At 37.7% G+C, this 22,281-nt stretch overlaps 1 protein-coding gene across 4 annotated transcripts in view; it reads right to left on the reverse strand.

Annotated features, from left to right (window-relative positions):
• Nucleotides 1-3,003: 3,003 nt before the first annotated feature.
• Nucleotides 3,004-22,281, reverse strand: part of XAF1 (XIAP associated factor 1) — a 205,061-nt gene continuing 185,783 nt past the window's right edge. For 3 of the 4 annotated variants that reach the window (XM_044054244.1, XM_044054246.1, XM_044054245.1), the window contains exon 9: nt 3,004-3,123. In XM_044054244.1, coding sequence (XP_043910179.1) covers nt 3,035-3,123 — 89 coding nt within the window. In that variant the 3' untranslated portion in view covers nt 3,004-3,034. Of the gene's footprint in view, nt 3,124-20,118; nt 21,300-22,281 lie in introns of those variants that run through there. The other variant, XM_044054247.1, reaches the window with a different exon arrangement.

A 22,281-nucleotide genomic window follows, 5' to 3' on the forward strand; every position in this document is an offset into this window, starting at 1 on the left:
ACAGGACATGTTTTTCCATGTAGGTATTTACCTAAAAAATCTTTTCATTCACGGTAACCTGACTATCCTTTCTGTATATAATCTGTGAAAAAAATACAATCTAACATCACTACAAGCTATACTATGTAAGAGGGCTGTAAGTTCTCTTCTAGCAGTCAGAATCCTTGCAGATGAGATCATTTGTAACAACATGAATAAAACCAAATCCATGCTTCCTTACATTAAGGCATTCCAAGGCTTGTCTCATTCTATTTTGCTCCTGGCAAGCATAACCCTATTTGATGTTCATTATCTTCTCTGCAAATATAAGTATCAATTCCTCTAAGAATTGAATCTCCAATTACAAGAATATCTTTGCTAACTAGATCTGAAGAATCTTCAACTTCTAATACAGTAATATCTGCTCTTTCAATTGTTACAAAGGAATGATATTCAGCACCGTTAGTCTTATTAATCCCAGTTTTCATTGTGAATTAAATTCTCATCCAGATAGCATTGTAGATCCACAGCTTGAGCCATGTAGTGAACATCTGTCTTTCTCTTCTTTTTTCTTACAGTAATGCTTGTCAATCCTTCCATGTTCAATTTTGATTTCTTCCTTTTCACCTGCCCCTTGCCTCTTTTTTCAACCTTCTCTTTTGGAAAAATGATACCTTTTTCTGTAGGCTGAAGGTTTTCTGATAGAAAAATGTTATCATTCCCTGTAACCCGTGAGTTACATAACAAAGCAGTGTCCTTTTTAGTATGTAGTCCCTTAAGTTTACAGACATTAATCAGTTTCTCTTTCTTGTTATTTGTTGTGAACTTCTTCCTTTCTTTTATTCTTTCCTTTTAAACAATCCAGATCCTCAAATTGTTGAATACTTGCATCTAGAATTCCAAAGTTGTCAGGGGCATCGTCGTGTGTCATAGGGGCTGAATGATCTTTACAGACAATAGACGCATCATTTCCTAAATGTATTCTATTTGCTCTTTGCCCAACATTCTTTATCTCACTAGTCCAGTCATTAATATATAAAACAACAGTTCTCCAAGCCATGCCACAAGTGCAATCATCATCAAGTCTGGATTTACCTGTAATAATAATAAGCAAATCATCCAACTTTTGACACAGAACACAGATCACCAGTGTTATCAGCTGTTACCTTTAAATATGCATAGCATTTATTACAATGTACAAGATATTTCTGATTTAGCAAATCACTAATTGCATACTCATTTAAGGATTCCATATTCAGCTTCAAATGAATAAAATATTATAAATAAAAATCAGTAACCACAGAATTAAAAGAGAATGCAAATCAACTTCGATGACTAAAATCATGCAAGCAATATACAACTAAATAGTAAAGTACAGTAAAGTTGTGTAAGTTCTGCAAGTCAGACAAAGGCTGTAATTCGTTTATGTGCAGTAGCTTCTGTGAACTATCACTTGCAGTTGCACTTCTTTTTAACAGTAAAGATTAATACATCACAAACCAAGATAGGATTGTTTAGATAAGCTCTGGATTTTCCTTGAAGGCTTTTTAAGCTGAGGCGCTAGAGTGTAAACCTGTTAATAAAGTTGGTGACCTGGTCTGTTGGCTGTCATTTTATTTAATCTCTGGATTTTCCCCTGTGCAGTCCTTGTGAATTTACAGCTGTCTAGACCCCTTGGGATGGCTAGAGCTTGCCTGTTTAAAACATATCCCTTTCTAACAACTAACAGTGAAATTAAAGGTAAAACAACAAAACATGAATCAAACTACATCTTCTTGATCTTCTTGTTAACAAGCTATCCCTTCCTACCTACAAAGAGTGAAAAAGAATGATAGAAAATACAATATAATTTCAAATAAAACTTCTCTTACGAGTCAATTCCACAGTAAATTACAAACCAAGGTAGGATTGCTTAGACAAGCTCTGGATTTTCCTCTCTGTAGTCTGTGTGAATTTATAGCTGTGTAGGCCCCTCAGGATGACTACAGCTTGCCTGTCTAAAATCTATCCCTTTCTAAGAAGCAAAAGTGAAATTAAAGGTAAAACAACAAAATACAAATCAAGGTAAATATTTTTGTTTAACAAGCTATCACTTCCTTCCTACAAAGAGTGAAAAACAGCGATAAAAAATAAAATATAAATTCAAATACTTCTCTTATGAGTGAACTCCACATTAAATCACAAACCAAGGCAGGATTATTTAGATAACCTGTGGATTTTCCTCTCTGCAGTCTGTGTGAATTTATAGCTGTCCAAGCCCCTTGGGAAGGCTACAGCTTGCTTGTCTAAAACATATCCCTTTCTAGCAACCAACAGGGAACTTAAAAGTAAAACAACAAGATATGAATCAAAGTAAATAGTCTTAACAAGTCATCCCTTCCATCCTACAAACTGTGAAAAATAGTGATAAAAAATATAAATTCAAATAAAACTTCTCTTACCAGTCAACTTCATGGTAAATCACAAACCAAGGTAAGATGTAGATAATCTCTCGATTTTCCTCTCTGCAATACATGTAAATGACTAGGCTCCTTGTGATAGCTAGAGTTTGCTTATCTAAAACATATCCCTTTCTAACAACCAACATTGAAATTAAAAGTAAAACAATGAAATATGAATCAAAGTACATCTTCCTGATCTTCTTGTTAACAAGCTATCCTCTCCTACCTACAAAGATTGAAAAAGAGTGATGGAAAATAAAATATAATTTCAAATAAAATTTCTCTTAACCAATCAACCCCACAGTAAATTACAAACCAAGTAGGGTTGTTTAGATAAGCTCTACATTTTCTATTCTACAGTCTGTGTGAATTTATAGCTGTCTAGGTGCTTGGGAAGGCTAGAGCTTTCCTGTCTAAAACATATCCCTTTATAAGAAGCAACAGTGAAATTAAAGGCAAAACAACAAAATATAAGTCAAACTAAATTTTCTTGTTAACAAGCTATCCCTTCTTACCTATAAACAGTTAAAAACAGTTATAAAAAATAAAATATTAATTTAAATAAAAGTTCTCTTACCAGTCAATTCCACAGTAAATCACAAAGCAAGGTATGATTATTTAGATAAGATCTGGATTTTCCTCTCTGCCGTCTGTGTGAATTTATAGCTCTCTAGGCCCCTTGGGATGTTTAGAGCTTGCCTGCCTAAAAAAGAAAAAAAAAAAAAAAAGAATCAAAGTAAATCTTCTTGTTAGCAAACTATCCCTTACTACCTAAACACAGTGAAAAAATAGTGATAGAAAATAAAATATAAATTCAAATAAAACTTCTCTTACCAGTAATCTCTACAGTAAATCGCAAACAAGGAACAATTGTGTAGATAAGCTCTGGATTTTCCTCTTTGCAATCTCTGTGAATTTATAGCTGTGTATGCCCCTTGGGATGGCTAAACCCTATCTTTTTCTAACACTCAACAGGGAAGTTAAAGGTAAAAACAAAATATGAATGAAAGTAAATATTGTTGTTAACACGCTATCCCTTCCTACCTACAAACAGTGAAAAACAGTGATTAAAAAATAAAATATAAATTCAAATAAAACTTCTCTTACCAGTCAACTCCACAGTAAGTCACAAATCAAAGTAGAATTGTTTTTAGATAAGGTCTGGATTTTCCTCTCTGCAGTCCATGTGAATTTATTGCTGTCTAAGCCCCATAGGATGGCTAGAGGTTGCCTGTCTAAAACCTATCCCTTTCTAATAACTAATAGTGAACGTGAAAAGTACAACAAAATATGAATCAAAGAAAATCTTCATGTTAACAAGCTATCCTTTCCTTCCTATAACAGTAAAAAAGCAGCAATAAAAAATAAAATATAAACTAAAAAAAAACCTCGCTTACCAGTCAACTCCACAGTAAATCACAAACCAAGGTAGGTTTGTTCAGATAAACTCTGGCTTTTCCTCTCTGCAGTCTGTGTGAATTTATAGCTGTCTAGACCCCTTGGAATGGCTAGAGCTTGATTATCTAAAACCTCTCTCTTTCTAATAATCAACAGTGAAATTAAAGGTAAAACAATAAAATATGAATCAAAGTAAATCTTCTTAACAGGCTATCCCTTCCTACCTACAAACAGTGATAAAAAATAAAATATAAATTCAAATAAAACTTCTCAAACCAGACAACTCCACAGTAAATAACAAACCAAGTGCAGAATTATTTACATAAGCTCTGGATTTTCCTCTGTGCAGTCTGTGTGACTTTATAGCTGTCTTGGTCCCTTGGGATGACCAGAGCTTACTTGCCTAAAATCTATTCCTTTCTAACAACCAACAGTGAAACATGCAAGGATGGTGCAGTGGTGCAGCAGTAGCATTGTTGCCTCACAGCAAGAGGTTCTCCAGTTTGATTCTTGGCTGGAGTGCTTTCTGTGCAGAGTCTGCATGTCCTTCCTGCATTCATGTGAGTTTTCTCTAGGTACTCTGGATTCCTCCCGCATTACAATGACATGTGCCTGGAATATTTCCCCCCAGGCCTCCACTGAAAATTGGATTTGTTCCAAGTCGGACTTTCCTGGTAAACAAATGTTAAATTAAATACATAAATAAAGGTATAAACAACAAAATATGAATCAAATTAAATATTCTTGTTAAGAACTATCCCTTTCTACCAGAAATAGTGAAAAAAACAGAAATAAAATATAAATTCAAACAAAACTTCTCTTGACAGTCAACTCCACCATGAATCACAAACCAAGGTATGATTATTTAGATAACCTCTGGATTTTCCTCTCTTCCATCTGTCTGAATTTATATCCATCTAGGTCCCTTAGGATGCCTGGAGCTTGCCTGTCTAAAACCTGTCCCTTTCTAACAGGCAACAGCAAAATTAAAGGTAAAGCAACAAAATATGAATCAAAGTAAACCTTGTTAACAAGATATCCCTTCAGCCTTACAAACAGTGAAAAACAGTGATAAAAAATAAAATACAAATTAAAATAAAACTTCTCTTGCCAGTCAACACCAAAGCAAATCACAGACCAAGGTAGGATTGTTTAGATTAGCTCTGGATTTTATGAGACACTGTACAAGTTCATATACTTTAATCTTTCATAACAACTCAAACTGTCACGCCAATGGATGTCCTTAGTACATTTCTGCTCTACTCTTTCCAGTTTACTCATGCATGTTTTCTTAGAAGGTTTCCACATGCTTATTCCATACTAAAGTTTAGCTCTAATATAACCAATAATGATTTCAACATTTCTGATTTTCTAGACTTTATAAATCTTTTTTTTTATAAAACCTATAGTTCTATAATTGTCATTAGCCAATTGGTTGATGTGATTAGAAAAACTCAAATCTGGATCTACCGATATTCCCAGGTCTTGAAATGAATTAATCTACTTTTCAGTCACTGTGTGATGTATTAAATATTCATCTTTCAATCTATGTTTCACAAGTATCATATGCATATTTTTGATTTATTTATCAGCATATTATTCTCCTGCATCCAGGTCAATTTAGTCAAGTCATTTTGCAGATATGTCCTATCTCTAGCATATGTAATCAGTTTATCCATTTTCAAGTCATCTGCATTCAAACTATAGTACATCTCAGAATAAAACGATCTGAAAGATACAACCTAAGCAAGTTTTAGCCTAGGAAAGAGCACTGTGGGACAACCTGAGTGTAACATAAAATTCCACTTGTCCAATTCCTGTATTATACTTGACATGTCCTATTTGTAAGCCATGCAGCTATCCATATTATCAAGAATACGTCAATACCAATTTGTTCTAATTTATTGCTCAGTGTTTTGCGTTGACTGCATCAAATGCTGAAGTCTATATAAATTCCATCGGAGCACAATTTTCATTTATAGCTGTTATTATATTGTTATATAACATCATGATGTGAAGTTGTTCTATCTTGCCGTTCATTCTTACAGATGGGTTCGGAGCTGATCCTCGACTCTGAGTCAGCCTACTACAAAGCTTGAGGTCTTCAGACAGCTCGAGGCCAAGTCCCTATCCCATGATGCACCTAGAGTTACCTCAGATCTAGTTTGACGCTGCAATAGCTCAGGGCAGTAAAACTTTATTATAAAAATTTTTCTTATAACTTAATTCCACTGCTTAGCTTTAGCTTCTTTAGCATTTATATCTTTAGTGTGTATTCCTTGGTGTGCCTTTTTCATATTTAAATATAGCTTTTGGCCTTCATTTTTTTCTAAAGGCCTTTATATTTAGTGTAGTTATATAGTTATTGTGTGCCTTTGATAACTTTTGATATTTAGAAGTGCTTAGATATTTAGTGTGTGTGTATTTAAAGTGACACTGTCACAGGATGTTTAGCCCAAAGATTTTTATCAGGGCTTATTTAAATAGTTTTGGATGTGTCTTTAGTATATTGAAGTAGTTTCACTGATACTGTGCTGTTCATTATAGCTGACCAGGATAGGGATAAACACCCTAAGTCAGGTTTCAAAAAATGTCCAAAATGTGAACAGAAAATGTCTAACAGATAGCCATGTTAACTGTGTTTACTATTTGGGAGCCTTGCACCTTCAGGAAAGTTGCTCCATTTGTCATTCCTTCTCTTCTAAGGTCCTTCAAGAGAGAAAGAGAACGCTAATTGATAGAGGACTAGTCAAACCGTCTTTTCAGGAAGCTTTGAGTGAACAGGCCAGGTCTAGTAAATCTTCAAAGTCTTCCAAGGCTTCTACTTCTTCAGAAGTAAAAAAAAAACATCAATGTCGACTCCACAGCCCTTGGAGCAGTGTGTCTTGTCCTTTCGGAGCCAGTCCCCGGTCCTGGAACCTGTATCTGAAGTGCCTAAATCACCACTCCTGCAATCTGTACATCCACTCATCTCAGCCGTCGATAAGTCTTTCCAATTTGGATGTGGATCGTGTGGTGCAGAAGTTGTTACAGGCACCAGCATTTGCTAAATTTATATCGGCTCTGACCCAAATGGTTTCGGAACTGTTTTACCATCTACTACTTTTCCTCCACTGAGCCATACTCGTCTTTTGGAGCTGGAGGAATCGGGCTTGATGATCGTTGAGCCTTTGGAGCCGATGCCTGTTCCAGTGTCTTTGGTCCCATTTACTTGGACATCCTCGGCGCTGATCGAGGAGTCTAGAAGCAGACACTCTCGGTCAGATCCAGAGAGGATAGTCAGTTTGATTTGTCAGTTCCAACTTTGGCTCTCAGGGCTTCAGCTTGGATGAGCTGGGCTCCTACCTCTAGTTCAGAGCCCACTGTCCCAGTGCTGGAGGGATGGAGAGTTTCCTCAGTTCCGTCGGTCCCTTCTCATTGGACCAGAGGTGCCTTTGAAGCTATGAGGACAGCCATGTCTCCTAAGGCATCTACAACTTCAGGTCTGGCTACCTCCTCCCCAAAAGCGCCTATGTCCTATTCTGCTTCACAGAGATGTAGAAACCCAGAGCCTCAGGAAGCCCCATTGGGTGCCCTTGCTCTTCCGAGACCTCACAAGAAGTTTCCACTGATGAGGATCCCAGGAAGAGAATCTGTAAGAGGAAGCATTTAGACTCCTCACATGAGTCTCTCACATCCAATACTGACTTGGATGAATCAGAAGAGTCCCCTTCTGAGGATATCTCATTTGCTGAGATATTAGAAATCCTTAGGCAGAGGGGTGACTGGCAGTCCACCAACCCTAATGAAGATGAGTCGGTTCTCCTGAAACCTTTCTGGTCTCAACCCTCCACCTCTTGGGTGTCTCTGCCCTTCAATGAGCTTATGGAGCTGGTCTCATGAAGGGCGTAGGAGTCTCCGGACACCATGGAGCCTGTCCGCAGGAGGCCTAATAAATTTATTTCTGCCCCCCCACCAGGAAAAGTCCTTTCTCACCAAGGGAGTGTCAGTTGATGCCATGGTGCTGGCAGCAGCCACCAAAAAGGAGATTATCGTAGGTTCATAGATTAGTACCAAGCTAACTGCCCCTACGAGCCATTTTAAGCCTAGCCAATTCTCCACTGTGAGACTCAAACCCTGCACCTTGTGTTTGTAAGGCAAACACCTTAACCATTTGGCCACCTCCCCCTATTTTGGAGATTTCGGAAACATCTTCCTCTATTCATCCTCCTAACAGAGACTCTTGGATCATGGATAGATACGGGAAGCGCATGTACAGTTCAGCGACTTTTGCACTGCGTTCGCTCAACTATCTCACCTATTTTATGAGACTGCAGAGAGATCTCCTAAAAGAGCTCAGAGATACTCTTCAGGGTACAGTAGCTGCAGGAGCTTCAGATAAAGTTGCCTCCCAGCTTGCTACCCTCAATTCCATAGTGAACTCGTCCATGTGCCTCATTTCATATGCAGCTGATGGCACAAGTAGGGCAGTGGGTACAGCAATTGCTCTTTGGGGACACTCCTAGATGCACTTGTGTTCCTTCATGTAGCCCTTTAAGTCATCCTTTGTCAACACCCCTTTTGATGGCTCATCCCTTTTCGGGCCCAAAGTTAAGGAAACTGTGACCAGGTGTGAACAGGAAGGAAAGACAGTCTGTCGGAGTCCATTTTTCCACTCCTACCAGACCTTACCCCAAGTGTCAAAGGGGAGTAAAGATGTGGTTCTAAAAAGCCCAAGGAGCCTTTCAGGACACACGTGGTGAACCCCCCCTCTAGGGGCAGAGGAGGGGGCAATAATGGAAGACATCGCCCTCATGGCAGAGGTGGTCCACAAAACCAGGGTGAAAGGGATCAGTTCTTTGGGAAGCTCTACCAGCGCTCCTGAAAGGAGGCCCGACTGTCCTACTCTGGAGGCAGTTGGGGGTCGCTTATCTTTGTATCCAGACACCTGGCTCAAAATAACAAATGACAACTGGGTACAAAGTATCATTTCCAGAGGATATTTAATTCCTTTCGCCACACCCCCTCCCATTGACAACAAAAATCCCAGACGTTCCACCTATTTACAGGGAACAGGCAACAGTAGAGGTCCAAACATTGCTAAGAAAAAGAGTCATCCAACCAGTCCCAGCAGACCAGATAAGATCTGGAACTTACTCGATTCTTTTTAGTTCCAAAAAAGACAGGGGACTGGAGACCTATTTTGGACCTCAGCAGACTAAACAGATCTGTCAAGAAAGAGAAGTCCCAGATGGTCACGCTTTAATTGATACTTCCCTTTTTAGGGAAAGACAACTGGATGTGCTCGATAGATCTCCAGGATGCGTACTTCCACATAAAAATGGCCAGACCATCCAGGGATCATCTGCGCTTCTGGCTGGGAGCCAATCATTACCAGTTTCGAGCCCTGCCCTTTGGTCTCACTACAGCCCCCAGAGTGTTCACCAAATGTATTTCATTGGTCACGGCTCACCTTAGACGTTTAGAATTCCAGGTGTTTCTGTACCTAAACAATTGGCTCCTCACTGCCACTACCAGGCATCAGCTCATACAATCCAGGGACACTACTCTTTCTCTCTCCAGTCATCTGGGCATTACAATAAACTCAGAAAAATCTGCCTTGTTGCCATTGCAACATACCGTTTTTATTGGAGCAGAATTGGACACCACCACCACTTTGAGACTTCCAGCAGAAAGAGTCTTACTACTCCATCAGCAGGTCCACAATATCATATCCAAAGACAAGGCTCCAGCATCAGAAGTACTGAAACTGTTAGGCATGATGGCAGCTACAATATTAGCCATACCTTTGGGTCGCATACACATGTGGATTCTGCAATGGCTGTTATTCACTCGATGGTCTTACCAAGAGCTCCTAATGTCTCATCTTATAATGATCACAAACACATGCAAAAAGGATCTTCAGTGGTGGTTGTTCTACCCCCACCAGCGGCCACAGTGACCATGGACGCTTCCCTGATAGGGTGCGGGGGGCATTTTCAGGGAAGAACAGCCCAAGGCACATGGACTGAACAGGAGACACATCTGCATATCAATGTCCTGGAGATGAGAGCAGTACTTTTAGCTTTGCAGTACTTCCAGGATTCTCTTCCTCTGAAAACAATTGCAATTCAGACAGACATGTCAGTGATCTGGTACTTGAACAAACAAGGAGGAACCAGGTTCTACCCCCTTTGTTGTAAGGCCCTAAGAGTATGGCAATGGGCTATATCCACCGAGTGCTGTCAGCAATGCACACCCTGGGGAAATCCAACATGACAGCAGACAAGCTGAGCAGAGCAATTTTGTTGCCTCACGAGTGGCCCCTCAAGAAAGAAATAGAGAGAATTTTCCACACATAGGACCAGCCTTGCTCCGACCTTTTTGCCAACCACATGAACATGAAATGCAGAAGCTACTTTGCCCTGATTCCCCCTCCAGGAGCCCCAAGGGACGCACTCGTACACGACTGGCATCCAGGTCTCCTCTATGCATTCCCACCAATCCCATTGATACCTAAGGTATTACAGAAAGCAAAATCCCTGGGAAGGACCATCATTCTAATAGCCCCTCATTGGCCTCATCAGATTTGGTTCCCCTTCCTTCAACGCACTCATCGGGGGAACTTCATCCCTCTCTTCAGTCACTGAAGCTGACAGCTTGGCTGCTCTAATTCCCAACATAGCCAGGTTCCATAACCTTTCAAATGAAATGCACCTGACTCTAGTATCTCTTCTTCATAATCCTCTACTAGGAAGCTATACCTTAGCAAATGGAAAAGATTTTCTATATGGGCCTCTCAAAATAACATTGATCCCTACCAAGCCCCTATTGCCTCCATATTAAGAGTTCTTGACTACGGTTTTCAACAAAGGATCTGCTGCAGCAACAGTTCGGGTTCAACTTGCTATCTCTAATTTTCCCCTTGGATTTGAAGGATTGAACATAATGTCACACAAATTATCCAAAGCCTTTCTCAAAGAGACTTTTCATCTCAGGCCACCTGTGAAATCCCCTTATACCCTATTGAATCTAAATTTTATGCTTTCACGCATTCTCCCTCCTTTCAAACCAGCTTCTTCATGCAATTTGAATTATTTTTCATGGAAGACTATCTTTTAAGTAGCCATCACTTCTGCCCACAGAGTGTAAGAGCTTCAAGCCTTGTCCATAATGCCTCCTTATCTGATTTTCCATGCTGAGAGTCTCAATGCGAACTAATCCCTCTTTTTTTGCCCAAAGTTTGTAATGAATCTAACCTTAACCAAATTATAGATTTGCCAGTGTTCTTCCCCAAACACACCAGCAACTTAAGAGTATATGCTGCACAAGCTTGATGTTCAGAGACAGCTCAGATTTTACTTGGATAGAACAAACGAATTCAGGAAATCAGAACAGCTTTTCATTTCCTTTTCAGATTCCAGAAAAGGTATGCCAGTGGCAAAAACAACTGTAAGTGGTTATCTGATTGTATCACATTTGTTTATTCAGCTGCTAATATGCCCTTACATCACAAAACTTTAAGGCTCATTCTACCAGGGCAGTGTCTACATCCTCTGCCTTTTCTGCTAGACTTCCTATAGACAACATCTGTGCAGCAGCCACTTGGTCAAGACCTCATACCTTTATCACTCATTGCAAAGTGGACAGGGCCTCCAGGGAGAGGGCGTCTTTTGAGTCTACTGTCCTGAAAAACATACTCCCGTGAGTCACCCGAGAAAGATGGTGCTTGGGATGCTACCCATCTGTAAGAATGAATGGCGAGATAGAACTTCACATAAAGAAGTTATGTACTTACCATAATGTTCCATTGTCAGTTGTTCATCTTGCCTTTTATTCTTACTTCCCACCTTCCTATCCCTCCAGGGTTTTTCGAGGACCGAGATACTAGATTCTTTCTGGTTGCTCAATCCTTCTATGGGTTTCTCTTAAAGAGTGATAGAATGACACATGGTATTATTATACACAGCAAACAAGATCTGAGGTAACTCTAGGTGCATCATGGGATAGGGACTTGGCCTCGATCTGTCTGAAGACTTTGAACTTTGTAGAAAGACAACTCGGATCGGCTCCAAACCCATCAGTAAGAATGAAGGCGAGATGAGCAACTCACATGGAACGTTATGGTAAGTACATAACTTCCTTTTATAGGTGGTTATAGATCTATTTTCAACATATGCAAGCTAATATATTGTTTCAGTTCCCAGCCTGTCATAATAATTTATCCAAAATAAACTTCTCCATTATTTTTCCACAACATGAAAGTAAATTTATTGGTCTGTATGACTGCAGGTTTGAACTATTCCTTTTTCCTCTTGAAGACACGATTAACAAGTGCATGTCTGTAATCTTAAATGACCTGGTGAATAACAGCTATAATGGTACTCTAAGTTCATGCTGAAGTGTTCCCAGGTCATTATTTCTAGCTCTACTGCCTCTCTGTGCTTTCTTTGGGTACAGTTTGTGTAGTCTTTTTTTCCAATATAATCTATTTAAATTTAAGTATATGAAATTACTAGAACAACTTGTCAATCCCTTTGTGAAGGCAAACTGCTATGCATAACATTTTGTAAATATCATCTATAATCTGGTGTGTTTGAGTATAGATGTTGGAATCTATACAGTTTATAAAGTTGTGTCTCTACTTCTACCACATCTTATGGATCCTTAAAATGTTTTTTTTTTTTTTTTTTTTGTTATGCTCAGTACCTTTATATGTATTTTCTTCAACATTTTATTGATCTGGTCTCGCACTACATTTAATTTATTGGTACAGCTTCATGACATGCAACCCTGACATCTGGTTTTGGGTTTTCAATATATTTGTCCAATCATGTACTTTATGTGTTGGTGTTGTCTTGATGAGAATGCTTGAATGAACAAAGCATATGTTTGGGGATTTATTTATTTGCCTTTCTATTCTTTGTATGTCTTCTCATTATTGATTTTCTTCTTTTAGGTGTTTTCGCTCCTCAGAAATTATTGCCAACTGGTTTTGGGATGAAATTACTGGAAATGATGTTAAACATCTAATGTCATTCCTTTTGTTCATGTTATATTTTAATTTTATTTCAGTTTTTAATTTCTTATATTTTTTGTCTCACCATAATTAAATATCTTGTTTTTATGGAAATATATCATCCTGATGTTGTATGCCTAGATCCTACTGCTAACCATTTATTTTTTACATTCAAACAATTGCTCTTTCAAAACATGCCACATTTCTTCTGCAGTTTTTTTCCACTGAACAGTTTTACATAGTGATTGATTTATCATATAGTCCATTATTAATCTTCTATGCACTGGTTTAGATTTCAGTTTGGCATAGTAATGTAGCAAAAATTTAAGCTTTATAACCCCATGATGTCTACACATCATCAGTGATAAAATGTGACAAAAACCAGTTATTTCCTCAGAAAGGCAAGTATCTAGTATGTTCCATTCCCTGTTAGGCATTTTAACAATCTCAAGCAATTGTTGTTCTTGATCATATATTATAATTTCCTAACTAATGTTGTTGAATCAATATTATTCCAATCGGTTTCTGGTAAATTTAAGTCCCCAGCCAATAATATTCTTTCTATCCTGAGTTTCATGCAAGAAATGCAAGAATTGCTCCAGGTCATTAGCACTTAAATTTGGTGGTCTGTACATGCTAACAACTGTGATATATATCCCAGGATCATATCTAATGTCACAGTTGCACAACCTACAATAGTGATCATAGGAAGTTACTAGGCTATTGGCCTTGAGGCCCTTACAAGTCTAGCCAGGAATTTAGCCATGTCCAGCAGGGACATGGGTGGATTCCCACTTGTGTTTTAAGCCATGGCTTTAGCACCAGTTATTTGTTTTACTGCCTTAGGGGGATTCTATGACTGTTCATAGTTTGCAATTAGAGACTTCAAAGAAGTAAATGCCAAAAAGGAGAAGGCTAGGCACAAAGCCCTGTGAGATTCCACTACTAATCTGCTGCTTTGTGGAGGTGGTCTCCCCTTATCCTACATTCTTGGGTACTATCGGAAAGCCATCTGGCTACCCAGCACTTAACACAGGGGTTTATGCCTGTATCAAGGAGTTTGTTTGCAATGCTCAAGTGGAGTACTGTAACAAATACCTTAGCAAAGTCTAGGTAGGTAGTATGAACCATTTTATTCTCATCCATTGACTTTGTGATCTTCTCAAAGAATCAATGGAATAACAGCCAAAACTGCACAAAATTACATAACCAAGAGTGTGAACCACAGGAAACCAAGCTGAAGTGGTAAAAATCAATGGTCAAAGTATAACACAAGCCACGGATCACCGACATAAAAAAACAGGTTGATTTTTTTTTTTTTTAAATACACAAGACTAACCACTTTTGTCACTAATATTACAGGACTTCATCAGAGTTAGTAAATGAAACATTCAGTTCAGGTATATGTATTTTCTTAAAATCCCCCCCCCCCCCCACATTAACCAATTTAACAATTAGTCAAACATGGACTGGTAATATTGTTTACTCAACTAAATATGTTTAATGTTGGGAGCGGCTCCCTTACTCTTGGCAATAACAAACAAATATTAAAATGAAAAGCAATTAATATGTACATTACAATAAAAAATGCAATGTTCTTTTAATATGTGCTTTCATCTTTAAAAAAAAAAAAAACTAGCCAAAACTATATTGTTATTCAATCCATTAGGTCCTGTGGCATTAGTTCTTAGTTGTCATTCACCTTCTTTGTACACAAGCCTAATCTTCCACGGTCCCCCCTCTGGTCATGGTCTATTACTCTTTAATAAAAGTCTGCCCCCCCCCCCATTATTTTTGATGCATCTCCAGAGGGTATTTCCTCTGGTCCTGTTTTTTAATATCCCTAAAATGTTTCTATATCCATTCTTTTAGAGACCGCTCTGCTTTTCCTATATAAAATTGGGTGCATTTTCCAGATAAGGTAATATATGCTACCATTTTTGCGTCACAATTGCACCTCTTAGGACATATGACTTCAAAAATCAGTTAATATAAATACTGTCCCCTTCTATAATAAAAGAACACTGGGGACCTCTCCCACATTTTGTCATCTCCTGTGATGTTTTTCCAGGGGTCACCACCTTTTCCAAACTTTTTTTTTATGTTCCAGTACAATTCCTATACAAGTGGATAAGCAAGGAAAATGTATTTTAAGTTAGCTGAAACTTACACAGCATACCGCTACTTATGTCTACCCATGGGAGAATAAGAACACTTACAAGAGTGAAAGCATGAGTCTTGTATGAGTGACTGAATATTTCTATATCATGTAGATGAAGATAAACAGAGCGTGAACTAAGTGGACAGGGAAGGCATGATGGACCAGAGGGGTGGAAACAGCCACAGATTTTAAGACTGGACAACGAGACACTGACTTTAGAGAAAAATGGGCATATATACATGTGCCAACAAAACAGATGAGAAGTTTTCTAATTAGCAGGTACAGAAAATGGAGTGGAAAGGAAATGAAGCAAAGGACACAAACTCTATCAGCTGTCATACAGAAACAGAGAATCTACACCGAATATTCACTGCAGCACTAATGCAAGAACGTATTTCATCTTCCTGAAAACACATTTTTGGTTACTCTCTCTACATAGTACATTAATAAAATGACTGCCCCCCCCCCCCTCCGAGCAACATGTGTTTTAATTTTTTCTAACTTAAATGTTTTCTTTAAACTTTCGCTGCTATCAGCACTGTGGCATAGATTGATGAAGCCCTCACTATGACACAGATTCAAGTTTAATTAGCATCTTAGGTCTGGGATAAGCCAGCTAACCTATGATGGGAGTGAGCAGCCAATGTCTGCCTGGTCATCCTGAGGAAAGGAATGCGGACTCCTACTGAACACACAGGTGCACACTATGCAGTGCATCTGACAGGGACAGTCACTCAGCTCTGACAAACCTTGTCCATGGTACAGTCTTAATGGGGTGCATGGCAGACCCTCACATCTTCAAGTAGGGTTGCCAACCCTGGAATTTGCCATTCCTGGATGTTTGACAGCAATCCTCGTCAATCCTTCATGATGGCCAAACAGGTTGTCATACTGAACCCCATAGATTGTTTATGCTGATTAAAATAGAGGGTATTGAAATACTGAATGAATAGGACATTAGATGAGTTTGACAGCTTTGACACAGTTTGACCTGCTATTGACACACAAGTCAAATATAAAACAATATGGCAATCGTGCAGGAGTATAACAAAAACATATTACTTAAATTTTACATTATACAGGTTACAGGCTTACAGCAGTTTTTGACTAGTCAACACAAATGATAATCCAAACTGTGTTAAGTAACAATCATCAGTAAATGATTCAAATTCAGTGTCCAGAGTTCATGCAAATACATAATCATTAGTCACGGTTGTTTAAATTTGTACTTTTGCTGAGAAGAGGCAGTTTTCAGTAGCTGACTATCACCATGAATAAACACAGAAATCACTGCATGACATGCTGAAATTGATCTTCACAATTAAATCTGCTTTCACCAAGTCTGTGTTTAGTCCATTTCTGCTGTCAGGCCAAAGTTCATTCGTTATGCTGAAAACTCTCTCACAGAAAGCATTTGAGACCTGGATTCACAGAACATATGAACCAATATGAAGCAGTTGAATGTCATTTGGAGGGAATACACTAAAATAAACTTTACCCACCTATTATGGACTTGTGTCAGACTGTACAATGTCAATTCTAATTTTTAGAGGAATGCAAAATTCTTCACACAGCTTGTCAGTATTCAACAGTTATGCCTTTAATATGTTCAAGTATCGTCAGCCTATACTGCCACTGGATGTCACTGTCTAACATGAGAACAGTAAAATGCTTGAAAATTGATTCATCATAGTTGTACCTTTTCTGCAAACATGACAAACCATGATAAAAAAAATGAGATGCTTCCTGTTCATATTTTCATTTAATTTCTGCAGTCAACATCAGACTGTAGTAGTTGACAGGAAGAAGAACCACAGAATTTGTCACTTTGACTTTGTTGCAGCTCGCACTTCACACTTTCCATAATGGCATGCAATTCAGCAGCTGTAGGTGAATTCAACTCCAAGCGTCGGACAAAATGATCAAAAACAGCCATAACACTGTAAATCAGATGGACCAAACATTGAAAAAATATCAGTCACAAAAAAAAAAAAAAAAAAAACATCCTATAGCAATGCTGCAACTTTCTCTTGACCAAAGAGATGTAAAGTAAGACTTTAGTGCTGGCCAACATAACACCAATGTGTTAATAGCAGGCTTAACCAATGTGTGGGCAGATTATGTAGCAGTTCGCAGGATTCAGTTTGCAAATAATTGAAGAATTCCTTAAGTTAGACTTTTTGGCCGATGTTGAGACTGAATTAAGTTTTGATAACAAATGATTCAACAACAAAACTGAGCGGGTTTAATCCAAACTTAACACAGTTGTTGAGGATATTACATTTGCAATTTGCTTGTATTACATTTTTTTGTACACAGCATGCAACTTCTGAAATAATTAGACCTGTTTTCCGAAGTTTATGGATGCATCGTATGCACTGTATGAGGTGACTGAATCTAAACACAGGCTATTAGCTGCAAAGATATCTTTAATACTGTCGGCAATTGTACTGGTTTCATCATTATCTTAAAAAAAAATCCATGAGTCCATTCCTTACACCTTCAGTTCTCAAGAAGTAGCGAATGATCAATGGAAATAACTTCTTATTTCTTTTGTTCAAAGCATCTGATCCAATTCCAAAATAATAAGCAGATTTAACAGCAGTGACACAAAATTCCTGCTCTTTTAGACCAGGTATGTAACTTGTTGCTTTTGAAAGGCCACATAAAATTTTAGAAGCAAAATTTTTTTTAATTTAATTTTGAATCTAGGAATAGTTTTGCCAGAAGCTTGTTGCCACAATCCTGACTACTGTAGCTGTGGTGATGCACAGCACCGTGATACGTAGTGGTTAGTTCTATTACAATAACACTGTCTTCTTCCTGTGTAATCTTTCAAACAAAAATCACATGACACTGCTTTTGTGTCATTAGTGCATTCTTGTGCTTGGATGACTCAGCCTATGTTGTAATGGTCTTCTCCCCCTCGTAACTAACAGCAAAGGACTATTGACAGAGTGTGCAGTTTGCCATGTAATCATCAATTTTCGATAACCATGAAAAATCATTGGTGAACCATTCTTGCCTGAAAACATACAACCTTCTCTTCTTTCTCTTAGGAGTGTCCATTTTATGTGAATCAGAATTATCCAAATCCGATGATTTGAATTTGTTACTATTACTAAATAATTCAACAAATTTCGAACACAGCACCATAATTAATGGATACTAGAGTCTAGCGACGAGTAAATGTTTGCACACCAAAGATTATAAATAGATGTTACTTACCAACCATCGCCAGCTGTGGCGCCAAAGTCCCAAAAAGAATGTAAAACAAATTGACTGTGGTTTCTATGGTACCTAATGATTTTGAAAACTGCTAGAAATACTGAACTGCATTTCACTCCAAAATTTTTTAAGTTATTTAAATTTTGATCAATATTTACTGCTGTCCGAGTTGCCCGACTTGCATTAACTAGCAAGACAGTATTGATCGGGATTACCCGATTATGGAATTTAATTCCGTTGGTTGTATTGTTAGCAATGAATTTACAATAACATTAATTATGGCAATACAAGACCAAATTCCTGGACAAATCTCATCCTAACCTGGACACTGGATGGCAATTGTCAATTCCTGGACTGTCCAGATGAATTCTGGATGGTTGACAACCCTATTTCAAGTGTGTCAGCCACCTGGAGATGGTCTAGGACCACAAATGCAGTAAAAATAACTGCTGGCTGCCTGGGTGACAGCCTTTCACAATTAGCTTGACTCATGAAGACCAAACAGGCTTATCAGTTGCAGCAATAGTTGCCAGTAATATGGATTAAATACAATAATGAGAAAATCCAGTACTAAAAGTTACTTGACAAGGATAATATTCAAGTTCATAATGTACATTTTTACTTTAAACAGAATTTGATAAAGGTACTTATTGCTGGTTGAAATTATGACTAAGATATATTATACAGCTCTATAGTAATAGAAGGCATTGCTGAAATTTATCTTGAACATTTTTACACTTTGTGATATTGAAATATGCATCATTCCTTCAGTATTGCTTTATTAGCCAGCTAAAGATTACATTTTCAGCTGAAATTCACTAACATTTTCACATTTAATTTTGCAAACTGATGTCCCTTTGCAGATTAACCATTGAAGGTTGCATGTTTGCTATGCTCGAAATAATACTCATGCTGTAAAATAAGTAGGCAAATGATTCTCAAAGGAAAACTGCAGTCACAGACCTAACATGATTTGTGTGAAATGCCAATCGATCACATTTTTATTTCCATGTAGATTTTCTAATTTCAGCATTTACTTTGCAAAAACATAGAACAAACAATAATGAAGTACAGTAAAGGTAAAGCGTATGGAATCAAATATAAAAAATACCATAACTAAGTCATTAAGTAACATCAAAGGCATCTCTGAGGAGAGACATCTTTAGATCAGCCATAAAGGACATGGCTCTAGAACTCTCTCCATGTTAACATGGTACTGAGCTCTACAGGACAAATGTAGTAACAGATAATGAGCTAAGGCTTCCACCTCAGACGTTCCTTAACAGCCGAGCAGTTGTTCCTAGATAACTGATTGCTTTTGATAAATATGATGTGACAAAGGCAGCAAATCAGTCAAAAAAAACAAAGAAAAAGAGAATTCTTGTGACTTACCTCTGTAAGATATATAACCTCTCCTATTTTTCCAATATTTATTATGGTGTCTTTGCTCCAGGCCCTTATTCTGTGATTTTTTTTCTCCAGATTCCAGTGCTTACCTTATACATGGGACTTTGAGGTGATGACTTAAGTTCAAGTATCACAATGCAGATATTTCAGTAACCACGTATATGCTATGGTGAACATTGTGTTCTCTTTTCAGGAAGCAATACATGACAGGTAAGAGTCATTATGTGGCTACAGATTTTTTTAACAAAATATTCATCAGACAGATATGCAGGAGGAGTATGTGTGGTTCTACATGGTATACATTTATATTACATTGCTAAGGGCATGACTCTGTTACAAATCTGAATTGTGCACACTGATTTACAATCACTCAAACATTCACAAAAGCAGACACAAACATGAGCAACAGTCAAGGCAGACGGTAGGAGGGAGAAGTGGTGTTGCAATGTGGGCTTCACGGGTTTCGCAGTCAGCATGAAAGCAAACAAATTTGCAAGACAAAGGAATTAAGATAGAAATGAATTGATCATTTTATTATAGTTTCCAGTTTCAAATTTGATTAAAGGTGTCTAAATATCAGATAAACTTCAACTTTTCTGCCTTCCTCTCCATGGTGACTTCATTAAAAGAAGAAAATCCTCAGACGACTACAAATAAGCTTATTTTATAAATACACACTTAACCAGCTTAATAAGATAAAGATTACTATATACATTTATGTAAAACACATTTTTTTTTACAGATTTGTTACAGGCCCAAGGTACATTATGAGCTTAAAAGTTAATACAGTTGATTACTTTTTTATAAATGTAAATTTGCCTCTCAAGTGATAATTCAATAAAGGAGTTAAAAAAATGAATCTAACTGTACATAACAGAACCTTTGCACACTTTGTGCCCAGTTACCTTTTATGGTATCTTTACTTATGCAGTTTTATATTACCAGTAGCTCTGCAAGTGCCAAGGTGAAATTCCTTGAATATCAGTATGCCAAACTTGTTTTCTATAGGAAAAAAGTGCCAGTATGTGTGCCAGTGGTGATTCCCTTTTTGAGGGAGAAATGTCTCCCCCTCTTTGAGTTAATGTGACCATAGAGTTGTTATACATGTGGGGGGGCATGCCTCCTGCAAAAAAAAAAAACAAACACTTGCCCTTCTGTGTTTCAGATATTACTCATTTTTTATTTTTCTGATGCCTGGGGTTTTGCGGTTCGGTGTTCCATAGTAGAACTAGTATAACCACTGTAAAAACCTTAACATTAAGGTAATTCCTGGTAATGAACACAAAGAGCCAGAGCTTATTTGCAAAATAAGGCAAACTTCCTCATGTTTCAGACAAAAGACATGACAATTACATCAAGTGTCTTGTTTTGCTCTGTAATCTCAGTTAGAAAGAGGCACTAGTCATCAGGCAACATAACCAGCATCATAACTTTTGAGTTGCCATTTGAAGCATCACAAACTACCCCTGCCACCATCAACGAAGAGGTAGAAGACAGGCTCAAATGAGAACAAACAGTAATATGTAAATATACTTAGGAAACAGCCACCCATTTCACTGATATGTTTCTGTTTATGGATTTCATAGTATTAAGTTAAAGTTAGTGAAACTTAAGCATCGTCCAAAGTGCCAGCATGTCATCTTCAACATGCTCTGAAGGAATTCTGTAGTTCACTACACGTCATGTGCTGCAAAGCAAAAATAAGCAAGTTAATATAGGTTATGCTGAAAGACTCAAATTCCTGCGTGTGTGTGTTAGTGTTAATATTAACTGAACAGTTCACAAAGTTCACTTCTTTGACTGGCTGCTTCATCAAAATATAACATTTGTCCCTAACAGGGTGCCATGTGATGAGGAGGGACTTGTCCTCACCATGTCACCCAGGGGTTATACTACCTGGCAACTTTCAAAGAAAATAACCGATAGTCAAAACAGTCTTTAAAAAAAAAGTACAAAACCTTGTGTGTGTGTGCATGCATATGTACACATACATACACATGCATGTGCAAGTCTGTGTGTCCATGCAACTGTGACGACCAAAGAACTTAGCATAACAAAAAGACCTGGGAAGCTATTGCAGTGCTCCCAGATGAACACCTACCCCAATACATGGATGTATTTGTACTCTGTGATAATAGCTACATCTACAAGTCATCCTTTACCATGGTACACAATGAAGCAACCCATGGCAGTTAAAAAAAAGATTTAATGGAAACTCAATAGCCCACTTCACTTAATAAGGCAGAACAGTACAGAACTCTGTATGCTAATGAAGCACATGCATTGAATCAATAAGCACAGAAGTCCAAAACAATATGAATGGAAATGTAACATTATAAACTACAATCTGTTTCAAATTTAAATTAAAAAAGTCATGAAGGAAGTGCTGTTTGGAAGCTGAACTAGCTTCTGTCTTATGAAAAACACAACCAATGATTATACTCCATGTGGTATGTATAAACATGTATGACTTGTGTTTCAGTATTCAAGCTGAAATTATTCATGCACACCTCTGAAAGTGTAACATCTTGGTAAATGTTGTCATACTGTATATATAAATTTATATTTGCTATAAAAAAAATTTTGAAACAGTACAGAGCTCCTACAGATGCAGAAACAATAATCTGAATACCTGAGATTTAGATGGTAACTATATGTAGTTTTTCTGA

Source organism: Protopterus annectens, chromosome 13.part0 (assembly GCF_019279795.1).
Source record: "Protopterus annectens isolate FY-2018-M chromosome 13.part0, PAN1.0, whole genome shotgun sequence".
NCBI lineage: Eukaryota > Metazoa > Chordata > Ceratodontiformes > Protopteridae > Protopterus > Protopterus annectens.